Source organism: Eulemur rufifrons, chromosome 20 (genome assembly GCF_041146395.1).
Source record: "Eulemur rufifrons isolate Redbay chromosome 20, OSU_ERuf_1, whole genome shotgun sequence".
Classification (NCBI taxonomy): Eukaryota; Metazoa; Chordata; class Mammalia; order Primates; family Lemuridae; genus Eulemur; species Eulemur rufifrons.
This window is the reverse complement of record NC_091002.1, coordinates 10,096,985-10,113,000: the sequence shown is the minus strand read 5'-3', so window position 1 is coordinate 10,113,000 and position 16,016 is coordinate 10,096,985. Positions and strand designations below refer to the sequence as shown.

The window sequence follows — 16,016 nt, the reverse complement described above, 5'->3', positions numbered from 1 at the left end:
GGAGGGAGGTGAGAGTACCTAAAATCTACTCTCTGAGCAAATTTCCAGTGTATTATACAATATTATTAACTATAGTTCTTATGTTGTACATGCGATCTCTAGACTTATTCATCTGAGATAACTGCATCTTGGTACCCTTTGGCCTAAACAAGAAGGAAGAGGTACTAGTTGAAAGAAGGTTGAAGATCCTAAAAGTGAAATGTATTAGTCTATCATTTCTAGAAAAATATTTAGAATGAAAAAATGCTAGACTAAACTTTTTCTCCAAATAGAGTTAAAGCAGAATAATAAATCAAAACTACAGAATGATAATCAAATAAAACCAGCAAAGCAAGCAGCCAGAGGCGAGAGGAAAACCTGGAGTGAATGTCGTCCTAGAAAACAAGGCTCCAGCCCGTTTCCAGGGGCGAATGGGCAACAGCAGCAAGAGCTGCTGAGTGGTCAAGCAAGAGAGCCTGAAAAATAGGTATGAAATAAAGCAACATGAGGTCACCAGGGCCCCCAGTGAGGGCCTTTACAGATCAGGGTATCCTGAAGGTGGAGCAGGAAGGGAGGAAATGGAGGCATTCCTCAACTGGAGACACTGGAGCATATTTAAAAGCCAACGAAATAAGGTGGATGAGTGAGAGAGACATAGACTGACTTGGCAAGAGGACAGGGGGCTTCCTCAAGGCTTTTGAGAAGATGGAGGGGAAGGGCTCCAAAGCCCAGGCCCTTCTGGCTCCACAGGCATGTGACCCATCAGTCACACAGGGACCCATATTCAGAGGGGCCCCACCCTTGGCTTAAAGCTCTATTGTCACCATCCTGAAACAATAAATTTTGAACAAGGGGCTCCACATTTTCATTTTGCCCTGGGCCTCTTAAAGTATGTAGCCAGTCCTGGGAGCAGGGGGAGAGGCTGACCTCAGCCTGGGAAAGGGCAGCTCTGCTACCGAGGCGAGAGGGGTGGGATGGAGAAGCTGGGTAAACGGCATCCACTGGCTTCTTTGTCTGCAAAGCAGAAAGAGAGCTATCTGCTGTGAAAGAGCCACAGGACAGAGTTAACCTCTCCTTGGAGAGAGCTTAGAACTTCATGCAGGGTGGAGAAATCTGGTTGACTCCACCTTAACCAAGGGATAAGGTTGACAACACCCGTAATAAGACAAATCTATACCACATACCTCCTGATATGATGCACTATGAAGGGCACAAGATCACTTTTGTGCTATTTGCTATTCCTGTCAAAATGCATAACCTCAGCATAATCATAGAAGAGCCAAACTGAGAAGTTCTACAAAATAGCAGACTAGTACTCTCGAAAAGTGTCAAGGTCATGAAAGACAAGGAAAGGCTGTGGAACTGTCACAGATTGGTGAAGACTAAGGAGAAATGACAATTAAATGCAATGTGGGATCCTGCATTATCCTGGAACAGAAAAGGACATTAAAAAAAAAACCTAGTGAAATTCAAGTAAGGTTTGTAATGTAGGTAACAGTACTTTGTTGTGATCATTGTATCATGGTTAAGTAAGACACTGAAACTAGAGGAAGCTGGGTAAAGAGTATATGGACATTGTTTTTGCAGCTTTTTTGTAAGTCTCAAGTTATTTCAAAATAAAAAGCTTCCATTTTCATGAGGACTCTTCACTTGTGATTTTTTTTTTTAATGTTCTTAGTAATTCCAGGACCCTCAGTTACCACCTTTGAAGTCTAGCCTACTGCATCAGACTTGTCCCTACTTCTCTATCAACACAAAGCATCAGTAACAAAAAAGTAAAGGTTATGCTCCGCTTAAAAAAAAAATCTGGCTTTGAACAGGTCACCCAGCTTCAAGTTTGAATGATGCTTTCCCCACTGTTGCATCATTACACTTCACAGCATCCCAGCAAGGAAGAGAGGCAAGAAGCAAGAACAGAAATGTCCCTTCAGTTCTTACTCCTCTGTGCCAGGCCCCACATGTCTCTATCAAGTAGGTGTATTAATTAAAGCCTTTAAAAGTCTATTAAGCATCCGTGAGATCATACAGTTTGCAAGGACTATCACATATTTCCTTTCTCTATTTTAATTACTTTTTGTCTGAAAGCTTACAGAGTTGGCAACAAATACAGGTCAGACATTGCTTTAGAAAAATGAGGCTTTACAATGAGCCTTGGGTGGCATATCTACCCACACCTGAGCTCAAACCCACTCCAGGTAACCCTTCAAAATGGGGGAACTGGCCAGTGCAGGGCCACTGCTCTGCTGCCACCCAGAGGTGGGTGGGTGCCATGGCACCTGGTCCAGGGGAACAGGAACCCAGAGGAAGAACCTGGCTCTGCAAAGGACATTTTCTGTGGAATCCAAAGGGAGGAGGCAAGGAAGAAGTGCTTTCCACAGTACTCTAGGAGATACAGTGTAAACATGCATTCTTAGGAAGGACGGTATTAAAATAAATATAAGATTACAGTGATGAAGTATTTTCTCCACCTCTGACTGAGGACTGTTCCGAAAACTAAAAAAATGTTACAGGCACCCAGGAGCCAGACCACAGCACCTGACTCCAGGCTTACCTGCTTTGGGTCAGAGGTAGCAGCACCAGGAGCTGGGGATTCCAGTTCTATGGTCACAGGCCCATCATTCTGAATGTGCACTTGCATGTAGGCACCAAACTTGCCATCTGAAAGGGCAATTCAAAACAGTTATAAGAAGTAAAGACCCCACATTACGACAGCTAAAAAACATACCCCTTAACACAATTATTTTCTGCTGATTATATAACAGTTATTTCATTTTGAAGATTATTGATTTTTAAATAGATAGCTAGAAAATGTTATTATGTATTCTTTTTTTTTTTTTTTTTTTTTTTTTGAGACAGAGTCTCACTCTGTTGCCCAGGCTAGAGTGAGTGCCGTGGCGTCATCCTAGCTCACAGCAACCTCAAACTCCTGAGCTCAAGCGATCCTCCTGTCTCAGCCTCCAGAGTAGCTGGGACTACAGGCATGTACCACCATGCCCGGCTAATTTTTTCTATATATATTTTTAGCTGTCCATATAATTTCTTTCTATTCTTAGTAGAGATGGGGTCTCGCTCTTGCTCAGGCTGGTCTCGAACTCCTGAGCTCAAACGATCCACCCACCTCGGCCTCCCAGAGTGCTAGGATTACAGGCGTGAGCCACCGCGCCCGGCCTTGATTATGTATTCTTGATTTGAATGAAACAAATTATTTCTAATAAATGGAAATAAATAAATTTTAAAAATAAATAAAAAACATAACTAATTTCCTGACTTCAAAATATACTACAAAGCTACAGTAACCAACACATTATGGTATTGGTATAAAAATAGACAAATAGACCAATGGAACAGAATAGAGCAATAAAGCCACACATTTACAGCCAACCAATTTTCAACAAAGCCAACAAGATCTTATATTGGAGAAAGGACACCTTCTTCAATAAATGGTGCTGGAAAAATTGGATAGCCACATGCAGAAGACCTCTATCTCTCACCATATACAAAAATCAACCCAAAACGAATTAAAGACTTAATTAAATGAAAGATCTTAAACTATAAAAATACTAGAAGAAAACTTAGGGAAATTTCTCCTAGACATTGGTCTAGGCAAAGAATTCATGACTAAGACCCCAAAAGCATAGACAACAAAAACAAAACTAGACAAATGGAACTTAATTAAACTAAAAAGCTTCTGCACAGTGAAAGAAATAATCAACAGAGTGAAGAAACAGCCTGCTTTTTGTTTTTTTGTTTGTTTGTTTGAGACAGGGTCTCACTCTGTTGCCCGGGCTACAGTGCAACAGTCTCATTATAGCTCACTGCAACCTCAAACTCCTGGGCTCAAGTGATTCTCTTGCCTCAGTTTCCTGAGTAGCTGGGACTACAAGCGAGCGCCATCATGGCCAGCTAAGTTTTTTTATTTTTTGTAGAGATGGGAAGTCTTGCTATCACCCAGGCTGGTCTCAAACTCCTGGCCTCAAGCCATCCTCCTGCCTCAGCTTCCCAAAGAGCTAGGATTACAGGTGTGAGCCATCACACCCAGCAAGACATCCTGTTTCATGAGAGAAAATATTTGCAAACTATTCATATGACAAGAGACTAATACCCAGACTACACAAGGAACTCAAACAACTCAACAGGAAAAAAACAAATAATCCCATTAAAAAGTGGGCAAAGGACATGAATAGACATTTCTTAAAAGAGGACATACAAATGGCTAACAGGTATGTGAAAAAATGCTCAACATCACTAATCATCATGGAAATGCAAATTAAAACCATGAGATATCATCTTATACCAGTCTGAAAGGCTATTATTAAACGACAAAAAATAAAAGATGTTGGCAAGAATGCAAAGAAAAGGGAACCCATACATTATTGGTGGGAAAGTAAATTAGTATAACCTCTATGGAAAACAGTATGGAGATTTCTCAAAGAACTAAAAACAAAATTACCATTCCATCCAGCAATCCCACTACGGGTATCTACACATCAAAAAGATACCTGAACTCGTATGTTTATTGCAGCACTATTCACAATAGTGAAGATAGGGAATCAGCCTACGTGTTCATCAGTGGGTGGATGGATAAAGAAAATATGGTCCATACACACAATGAAATATTAGTCCACCATTAAAAAAATGAAATCGTGTCATTTGCAGCAACATGAACAGAACTAGAGGTCATTATCTTAAGTGAAATAACCCAGGCACAAAAAGACAAATATCGCATGTTCTCACTTATGTGTGTGAGCTAAAAAATTTGAACACATGGAAGTACAGAGTAGAAAGATAAGAGAACAGGCTGGGAAGGGAGGGGATGAAGAGAAGTGGGTTAAAAGGTACAAACATACACAAAGATAGAAGGAATAAACTCAAGGTTTGGTAGCAGAGCAAGATGACTCTACTTAACAAAAATGTATTGTACTTGGATGATGGACACTCTAAATACCCTGAGACTTGATCACTACATATTATATACATTTAACAAAATTTCTCATGTACCCCACAAATTTATACAAATATAAATAAATAGATAGTATAATCAGAAACCTGGGGAAGAGGACTAGCCAGTCAACACAGGAAAAGGTAGCCAGCCCCGATAGAAGGGAGGGAAATGCAAGATTAAACAGCACAGATGCTGCTGCATGCCCAACAGACCTGGCAAGAAAGGTCTGATAACACCAAGAGTGAGAAAGAACGTGTGTAAACAGGACTGTAACAGCAAGAAGGTAAACACATAGCCACTGTGGAAGGCCATTTCAGTGCTGTACCCAGTAGAGACTCTACATGGAGGGTGGCTCTTCTCCCAGGCCTGCTGAGTGCTGGCAGGTCTCATGCCCTGGGGTCCCTCCACAACCTGAGTGACTTCCGTGAGCCTCTGCTCCCACCACCGCAAGCCCACAATTTCCAGCTCTGACTCTTAACCTCAGAGGGATTTAGCAAAATGTGCACACCAGCAATTGGCTTTCTTTGACCACAGACAGTAGCACTGGTAATTACATTAGAAGCACCCAAGTTGATGGCCAATTGTATAGGCAAGATTAATCTAGTCCCTACCGGGTAGCTGAACGTGCTCAAATAATGGTGACTTTCCGGGACCTCCTATCAGATTAAAATGGCCTTTCAAATCAACAGAGCTTTTGTTTTATCCATGTCAGACTAGCTAAAAAGACATCAGCTGGGAAGGAAATCATGTGTTTAATTGCATGCTAAAATTATGGCTACAATTAGTAGCAAATTTCAGCCGCTGCACTCCTCAGGGAGGCTGAAGGCAGGCTCAGGAGGAAAGGAATTATTTCCGACCTTAAATTTCTGTTGCCAGGATATACAGCACATGCTTCACCTTGTTTATCATTCCAAGTAGCAAGAAATTTATTTTCTTTTCCTGTTTTTCTTCAGTTAAGAACAGAACTATTATCTGAATTTCCATTTGCACAGACAATAAATCCAAAGACATGTTTTAAGAGGTCTTAAAATGGTAACATTTTTTCCAGTCCAGATCAAAGAGTAAAGCCCCTGAGAAATATTATATTGGCCAGGGAAAATAAATACGCTTTTTTTTTTAAATAAGACAAAAACATATCTGTAAAACTGTATCTGGGCTCTTATGGTGATATAATCAAGTTGTTCTTAAATATTAAGTCCCAGGGTTCTTTCTACCCAGAGCTGCAGGACAAGCACTCGTCAAACACGTTTATGCTGCACATTTCAAGCAAGAAAACTCCCAGCTGGAGCCTAACCAGCTGTGTACTGGTCTCCAGCAGAACTGACCGAGGCCTCCACCAGCCGCAAACCAGAGCACCTCACTGCAGATTCCCCGCTTGCCTGCAAAGGCTGATGTCTACACCCTTTTGGACAATGCTCAACTGACTTTCACCATAGGCCAAGAAGGCCCATGCCACCTTTCCGTGCCCCAGTCTGTTTTGGGACAGTAATAAGACAGTTGTCCTGGGACAGCTACCGAGGCTGCACATGAGTTAGAACAGAGCCCAGCTCAGTGAGTGTGCAGGAAATCTTAGTCACTGTTAGTTACTATTATTGTCACGCCTACCATTGTCCATGGTAGTTTATGGGCAAATTGGGAGGACGGGACAGAAATTGTATCAAAAAAGCATGCAATGGAAGAAAAATGGGGAGAACAAAAGGCATACACTGTTGCTTCTTGGCCTGATTGGGAGCAAGCCTGCATCCTCTGCTCTCTAGCGCCGCCCTTGCATGGGGCTCGGCCTACTTCTGGGGACCAGTATGGGACATGGGTAGCGGACATGGAGCCTGGAGCCAGTACATCTAAGCACATCCCTTAAAGCAGCAGCCCCCAACCCCAGGGCCGAGGCCTGTTAGGAATGTGGCGCACATCACCACCTGAGCTCCGCCCCCTACCTCCCCACCTCTCCTCACTCCCCATGCATGGAAAATTTGTCTTCCATGAAATTTAGGAACTGGGCTGCACAGCAGGAGGTGAGCGGCGGGTGAGCAAGGGAAGCTTCAAAGCTTCATCTGTATTTACAGCCACTCTCCATCACTCGAATCACCACCTGAGCTCCGCCACCCACCCCCCTGCCCTCCCCCCCAACCCCTCCCCCACCATGGAAAAACTGTATCCCGTGAAATCAGTCCCTGGTGCCAAAAAAGTTAGGGACCACTGCCTTAAAGGCAGCTCTCTGACACCAAGGAGACATTCTCACCACCCAGGCTTCCTCTTTGTTCTACTTTCAATCTGTTTAGAACCTGAGCAGGAAAGAGTTAGTGATGGAAACCCCAACATTGGTGCACAGGCTGGGGACATCAAGAAATCATGCAAATGAGTAGCACTGGGAGACTCAAAATAAGCCTGTGGCCAGGCTAGGACCACTGCCCAATTGAGGGAGTTCGATCTGGATGTACAGGATTGCAGCACACCTTAGAGGCTGGGGAGTGTGACCCTTGCGGGCTGCCGACATCTGTGGTAGCTCTGTCCTCAAGTGCACAGCTGCTTCTACAGAGACAGGAGTGCTCCTCAGTGTCACCACCCCAGAGCACTGGGCCAATGCCAGTGCACCACACGGGGACAAAGACTCCAATACAGCGGCAGATGCCCAGCTCAAGGGGGCCTGAAAAGCAGAGGCAAGAGCTCTGGGGGCCTTCAGCAGAGATCAGTGGCTCTGGGAATGGCGTTTCCTAAGTGACTTGGCTGGGGAAAATATTTGCTTGTCAGCAAATGAGTACATTACAGACCCTTCAGGCCCTGGCAGCTGAGTTTCTCAGAATGTGAGGGCCAGGCCTAGGCAGGCAGCATTAGAACCCCCGTGCAATTCCATTCCACACTTGGGGCCATGGAGGGAACTGGAAGGGCAAACCCAGAACTCATGTGGCTTTTCCCAAGGCTCCAGGCTCCCCTTATGAGGGTCCTCTGCTTGGCTCTGCAGATCCACTGGAGGGAGACATCACCACTGGGCAACAGGTATCTCAGGCATGGGACTCTGTGCCAAGAGGTACTTTGGGACAGGGTCCCATGGCCCAGGACGGAAATGCCTAATCACAGGAGCGTGAAGGCACCTGTCACTAAGGGGGGCCACCTTCAATTCCAAGCCAAAGAACTAAAAGTAGGGTGCTTCGAGGGGAAACGAACATTAGGATTGTATATGCCTAAGACAAAAATCAACCTTTAGCTGGGAGGTTAAATTCCAGACTGACCCCAAATTCTGACATCATAGATTCTTAAAGGTAAGCCCTTCTTGTATAACATGAAAATTCAAGACAAGGTTTTCTCTGACCACTGGGCTTTGCTCAGACATCTCTGGGCTCTGCCGGGGTCATTGACAATGTTCTGCCTGGGGAGGCTGCCTGGTCTTCTAATAGAGGCCCAAGTGAGCCTATGTGGGGATGATGCAGCATATGAGGCCCCAAAGGACTTACAAGGGCACCTGTGTGATACAACTCAGACACGGCTTGGACCTGGCTGCTGAAAGAACTGAGAAACAATGGGGCATGGACACCTTTCCACTGAGAGCAGCAGAATAAGAAACCAGTGAGCTTCTAAGCCTTCTAAGCTCATGAGGCTATGGGATTTAATTTCAGACCTTAATTCCTTTGGCCTTGAATGCCTTTGGATTTGAATATGACAGAGGATTAATCTTGGCCTGTAATTTCCCCCTGGGATTGTGATAATGGGAGAGGGTCTACATTCAAATTCAGAGCATCTCCATGTTGATGGCATTTTATTATGTGTTTCTTATGTATTTTATTATTGCAGTACATTAATACTGTCATATAATGTCACTGCAGAGGCTCTGATGTGCTGGGGTGGGCAGTGTGGCTGGACACGGCTTGGGAAACAGCCTAGGGAATAAGTCTTCACTTTGGGAACATAGTGGCCTTGGAGGGGCTTCACAGCAGGGTTCTGACCCCTGTTAGAGCCTCTGAGGACAAAATAAATATAGCAGGAGCAGCCTAAGAGAGGTTCAAAGGTAGACTGGAGGGACTGAGCTGGTGACCCTCCCCTGAGCAGGAGCCCCCGCAGCCAAAGTGAGCTTCCGTCAGCTCCTGCCACCCACAGGGGGAGAGCCAGAGTCCTCAAAGCGGCATGCCCCCTTCTCTCCCTCTCTCTCACACTCTCTCTCTGTCCCTATGTACACGTGCACACACACATGCACACACAGTCATTCTGGTAACTACTGTTGAGAAGAGAGTGATCCTTAAAAGTTATCCCAACTTAAAAGTATGTTATTACCGTAGGATAAACATGTATGGGGGAGGTGGCTCACTGGGGCTACTGTGCTGGGTGTGGCCTGAAGGGAGACCCCCCGGGAGGCAGGAGACCCACCAAGAAGCTGCCTCCATAATTCAGGTGAGAGATGATGATGGCCTGGACAGATGGGTACAGCGGAAGTGGCGCCCTGTTCTCAGGTTCTGTGTGCATGTCAAAGGGGAGACTAACAGGACCTACTGATGGACCAGATGTGGGGAGGAGCAGGCATGCTAAACTCTGAAGTTTTCTTCCTTAAGTGCATTTACTAGAAAATAAGACTAAAACTATTAATAAATGAAATAAGGAACCAGGAAAACAAGCACATAAACCCCACACCCACAAAAAGAAGATGAAAAGAGTGAAGAAGATTAAAGCAAAACAATGAAATATCAAATAAAAAAAATAACTAGACTTGATAAACTAACGTATGAGCTAGTTTTCTGGAAAAAGTTCTAAAAACTCTGATAGAGAAAAAAGAGGAAATACAACAAAACCACAATAAGAAAAGGGATATGACTCTAAATACAGAGATCTTTCTAAATCATAAAGAAAAACCTATAAAATTGTCTTCTAATAAATTTGAAAATCCAGATGGGAAGGAGACTCCAGGCAAAGTTAACTGCCCAAATGGACTCGAGCGGGGCTGGGAAACTGAGCAGAGCAATAGCTAAGAAGTCCGACCCAAAGGGTTTTACTAACAAGTTCTATTAAAACAAATAATTCCTATGTTATTTCCATCGGTCTAGACCATGGAAAAATATTAAAAGTTTTCCAGTTTATTTTGTGAGGCCCATATTACCCTATTGCTAAAATTGGACAGGAATATAAAAAAAAAAAAATCACAGACTAATTTCTCCTTTGAATACAGATGCAAAAAAATACTACAAGAACACTTGGGGAATCTCTTGTAGGCATACACTAGAAGAATGTTATGCAGTGGTCAGTGAAGGTCTAATCAGCATTGCTCATGATGACAAAATGCATTCACTAGGTTAATGCTTACAGAAAAAGACACTGGAAAAAAACCAACTTCCCTTCCTGTTTAAAAAGGAAGCTCTTACTTGGCTAGCAAGGGAAGCCCACTCCTTTAACTTTAAAAACACCATGTAGGATCCTCTTTTTCCTGCAGTCAAGTAACTGAGGTCCCCTTAAAAATCTTCCTCACCTCCTAAGCAGCAAAGTGATACATTTAAAATGATGAGTTGATTAAGCAAGTCCCTCAGTAATAACTGTTACAGGCAAAGACCATGGGTGGAGGCTGGAGGGTGAGTAACAGGCTATTCGCATAGTCTCGAATCATCTCCACACAGAACATTTGCCAATTACAAAGAGGAAAACAGTAACCTGACGGAGAGAAATCTGGCAAATAACATATCAACAACATGTACCCCTGACGTGATGCAGCGAAAAGGGCACAGGGACACTTCTGTAACATTCCTGCCAAAAACGCATCATCTCAATCTAACCATGAGAAGAACATCAGGCAGACACACATTGAGGGACATTCCACATAGTGACGTAATAAGTGAATCTTCAAAAGTGGCAAAGGTCATAGAAAACAAGGAAAGATGGAGAAATCATCACATATTGGAAGATACTAAGGAGCTACAACAACTAAATGCAATGTGAGATTCTGGATTGGATCCTGGACCAGAAAAGGGACATTAGTGGGACAACTGTTAAAATTCAAATAATGTCTGTAGTTTAGTCAATAGTATGTTATCGATGTTTTGATACGTATGCTACGTTTGATACATATACTATGTAGTATGTTATCTACAGAAGTTGTATGACGTTTACTGTTTCTATAACTTTTCTGTAAGTTTAAATTATTTCAAAATAAAAAGTCAGACCCCATTGAAAGAAAGAAAAAAAGAAGCGAAAGGAGGAAAGGAAGAAAGAAAGAAAGAGAAATTCCATCCTGCATTCCAGTTAGTTCAGTTGAGAGGTTTTTGCCTAAGCCACTGGAAGGCTGGCATTGCCACCAAATGAGATGAGGAAGCCCACAGTGGCCTGGTTCAGGTCAGAAAGCAAGATCGAGAGCTCAGTGTCAGATGTGTTAAGTTTAGGGGCTTCTTATCCCAAGTGGGGATATGTAAGGAGGCAGCCAGGCAGATGGGTCTGGAGCTTATGGGTGGGGAGGTCCAGCCTAGAAAGAGAAATCTGGGAGTCACCAGCATACATGACAGATGGTCTTTAAAGCCAAGAGACGGGTCAAGATTACCAAGGACTGAATGCAAATGAGAAGTGGTCAAACAACCGAGTCCTCCACTGTTAAGAAGTCAGGGAAGGGCCGGGCGCGGTGGCTCACGCCTGTAATCCTAGCACTCTGGGAGGCCGAGGTGGGCGGATCGTTTGAGCTCAGGAGTTCGAGACCAGCCTGAGCAAGAGCGAGACCCCGTCTCTACTAAAAATAGAAAGAAATTATATGGACAGCTAAAAATATATATAGAAAAAATTAGCCGGGCATAGTGGTGCATGCCTGTAGTCCCAGCTACTCGGGAGGCTGAGACAGGAGGATCGCTTGAGCTCAGGAGTTTGAGGTTGCTGTGAGCTAGGCTGATGCCACGGCACTCACTCTAGCCTGGGCAACAGAGAGAGACTCTGTCTCAAAAAAAAAAAAAAAAAAAAAAAGAAGTCAGGGAAGGAGGAAGAAACAGCCAGCGGAGTAGATGGAAAGCAGCAAAGTGCAGAGTCCTAAAGCCAAGTGAAAGAGCATTTGGAGGAGGAGGGAGGGAGCAGCAGGGCAGGGTCTGATGCTGCTGAAGGGACTCCTGAGCTAAGGATGGGAACTGACTCAGCAAAGTGTCAGGGGCACAGAGCCCTCACAGGGGGCAACTGTGGTGCAGGGGTGGGGGCAAAGGCTGATGAAGTGGATTTAGGAGAGAATGAGAGAAGAGGAACCAGAGACAGTGAGTACAGACACCTCCTACCGAGAGTTGCTGTCAAGTGGAGCAGGGAAACTAGGAGGGAGCTGGGAGGAGAGATGAGGCTAACAGAGGAAGGTTCCTCTGGATGAGAAAACTAACATCGTTTGCAAGCAGGAGGGAAGAAGCCAGGATAGAAGGAGCAACAACTGACTTAGGAGTAAGGGGAGGACTTCAAGAGGGACGGCCCAGAACAGGGGCCAGCTGTGTGATGAGAAGGAAAGCTGGTTCCTGGGGCAGATGCTGCCAGGTGGAGTGGGGAAACTTCTGGAAGTTCTCTTCTGAGTGCTGTAAATTTTCTCTTGGAAATTATAAGTAAGGTCAATAGCTAAGAGGGAGGGTAGAGAAGGAAATGCTGGAGGTTTGAGTAGAGAGAACAGCACATAGGAGAATAGCAGAGTAAATGAACAGGTTGATGTATTACAATTACTGGGCAGCACTGTGGGCCCGCTTGCAGATCAAGGTCATGAACGTGAGGACAGTCTATGTGATGGCATGTTTTCTCCAGCCACATTTGGCTGCCCGGGTACAGATGCAGATACAGAATAGGCAGAAAACTGGCCTGGAGTTTTGCTAAGCAAGGCCAACAAACCCTGACCTTTGTGAGGGAATATGCTAGAGGTTGATTATTGTCATGAGCCACAGGATTTATAAATTTACAGCTTTAAGGCACTCCAAATAAAAATAACTTTCTAAAGTAAAATTCATATATAAGAGCTGGGTATGGTAGTGTGCACCTGTAGTCCCAGCTACTCGAGAGGCTGAGGTGGGAGGATTGCTAAAGCCCAAGAGTTCAAGGCCAGCCTGGGCAACATAGCAACATCTTGTCTCTAAAAGAAAATCAAAAATTTAAAAAAGAAAAAGAAACAATGAAGAATAGCTAGGAAAACTCAAAGCAATACGGGAGAAACTCACCTTACCACATATAAAAGCATAGTAAAAATCCTCAGTAACTAAAACAGTATGTCTTCAGAATTGAAACAAAATTTAAAAGCTCATAAATACATACAGGAATATAATATGAGATAAAGCCAGAATCTCAGATTAGTGGAGGCAAAGATGGTTTTATACATAAATGTTTTTGGGAAGCCATTTAGTGAACACCTGAAAAAAAGACAAATTTTGAACCAATGCTTTATATTTATTTATATAAGATAAACTCCAAATAAATCAAATATTTAAAAGTAGAAAATAAAAAAATAAAAGCACTAGGGGAAAAAAAATTGCCCTAATCTTTGTAACTTTGGGGAGGAAATGTCATAGGAATCATAGGAAACTCTGATTCAAAATCCAGCAGACATTTCAAAAAATTGATAATCAACTGCTTAAGGATGGAAAATACTTGTCCGGCAAACAATCCCTTAAGCAAGGCCAAAGGGCAAATGACAAAATGGATGAAAAATATCTGTAACTTGTAACACAGACAAAAAAGCTCATAGAAATAAAGAACCTAACTAACAATTCAATAGAAAAATGGACAAAGAGCATGAACAATTCAAAGGAAAGGAAATACAAATCACTCAAACACCTGCAAAACATTCAACCATACTCTGTATATTAAAACTACAATGAGATATCAGATGGCCAAAATTCTAGAAATTCAAAATATACTCTGTTAACAATGCTCTGAGGAATACTGTAGGCTCATACACTGCAGAAAGGGATAACACCCACAGAGAGCCGTCTGGCCCTACCAATCCCACTTCTGAGAATGTAACCCACAGGTATCTCTGCCTGCATATGAAGTGGCATATGTCCAAATTTATTCACTGCATCACTGTTGTTTTTAAGAGACAAAAGTCAGAAACAACCCAAGAGTCCAACAATTCAAGACGTATTAATAAACTAGGCTGTGTTTCCACCATAGAACACTACACAGCTGTTAATAAAAAAGGGATATAAGGAAGTCTCCATGTGCTGGTACAGAAAGAATCTCTAGGAAACACTGTGAAAGTTTTCAAAAAGATGTAAAACAATATATCACATGCTACCTTTTGTATAAAAAATGGAAGTATAAAAATATATTCATATTTGCTCACATCTGCATAAACACTAGATGGATGGGAAAAAAATTAATGAAAACGATTACCTCTAGAGACAATGGGAAACAGGTTGGACGGGGACAAGAGTAAGAGTAAAATTTCCCAGTGTGGACATTTTCATATCATTCTGATGTTTGAACTACCTGATCACTACCTGTTCAAACATTAATTAGAAGAACAAAGTTGGAAGACTCACACCTCCCAATTTCAAAACTTACTACGAACTTACAGTAATCAAAATAGTGTGGTACTGGCACAGACATATAGAATGATGAAATGGAACTGAGAGGCCAGAAATAAACCCATACATATATAGTCACTTGATTTTCAAGAAGGGTGCAAAGACCATGCAACGGGTAAAAAAAAAAAATAGTCTTTTGAACAAATGGTGATGGGATAATGGGACATCCACATGCAAAATAATGAAGGTAGACCCTTAACTCACAGCATATACAAAAGTTAACTAAAAAGGGATCAAAGACCTCAATGTAAGAGTTAAAACTATAAAATGCTGAGAAAAAAACATAGGGTTAATCTTCAAGACACTGGAATTTGACAAGAGTCATCAAAAACACAAGCAACAAAAAGAGAAAAAAAAGAAAAAATTACATTTCATTAAAATTACAAACTTTTGTGCATCAAAGGACCCTACCAAGCAAGTGAAAAGAAAACTGAGAGAACGGGAGAAAATGTTCGCAAATCATATATCTGATAAGGGTCTAGTATCCAAAATATATAAATTACTCTTACAACTCAACAACAAAGACCTACAAATCAATTTTAAAATGAGCAAAGAACTTGAAAGACGTTTTCCAAAGAAGAAAAGTCAACAAGTATATGAAAAGATGTTCAGTATTATTAGTCGTTAGGAAAACGCAAATCAAAACGACAACTATGTACTACTCCATACCCACTAGGATGGCTACAATCAAAAAAAAACTGAAAATAACAAGTGTTGACAAGGATGCAGAATATCAGAACCCTCATACATCGCTGGTAGGAAAGTAAAATTGTTCAGCCACTGTGGAATAGTTTGGTGGTGCCTCCTTGATAAGTTCAATCATCTAATCCAGCAATTCCACTCCTGAGTATATACCCAAAAGAATTATTAATATAAATGAGTGTTCAAATAAAAACTTGTACACAAATGTTCACAGCAGCACTATTAACCATAGCCAAAAGGTAAAAACAATCCAAATGTTCCACAATGGCAAAATGTGATATATTCATGCAATGGAATATTATTATAAAAAGGGATGAGATACTGATACCTGCTATAACATGAATGAACTTTGAAAACATTATGCTAATTGAAAGACGCCAGACCCAAAAGGCCACATAGTATGATTTCATTTATATGAAATATCTAGAATAGGCAAGTCCATAGAGACTGAAAGCAGATTGGTGGTTGCCAGGGGCTGGGTGCAGGAGAAAACAGGTCGTGACTGCTTAATGGGTGTGGGGCTTCTTTTGGGGTGATAAAAATGTTTTGGAATTAGGTGGGGACAATGGCTGCATAACATTGTGAATGTACTAAATGTCACCAAATTCTACAATTTAAAATGATCAAAATGGTTCATTTTATGTTATGTGTATTTTACCACATAAAAAATAATATTAACAAATTAATCTAAGAAAGAAGAATAAATTCTAGAAATGAAAAAGAAATGACTGACTGAAAACAGGCTGAACTCTAGACTGGACATAATCAAAGAAAGAATTAGTAAACTGGAAGGATTCACTCAGGACACAGAAAAGAGAAAGAATTATGAAGAGGCTATACCACTTAACACTATTTATTTGTTTAATAAACACTTTGAAGAATATAAAAAGAGAGCCAAACAA

At 42.2% G+C, this 16,016-nt stretch overlaps 1 protein-coding gene across 2 annotated transcripts in view; it reads right to left on the bottom strand.

Annotated features, from left to right (window-relative positions):
- DTD1 (D-aminoacyl-tRNA deacylase 1) overlaps nt 1-16,016 on the bottom strand; it is a 156,004-nt gene that overhangs the window by 121,799 nt on the left and 18,189 nt on the right. Inside the window, exon 4 of one of the 2 annotated variants that reach the window (XM_069495959.1) lies at nt 2,531-2,637. In XM_069495959.1, coding sequence (XP_069352060.1) covers nt 2,531-2,637 — 107 coding nt within the window. Of the gene's footprint in view, nt 1-2,526; nt 2,638-16,016 lie in introns of both variants that reach the window. The other variant, XM_069495960.1, reaches the window with a different exon arrangement.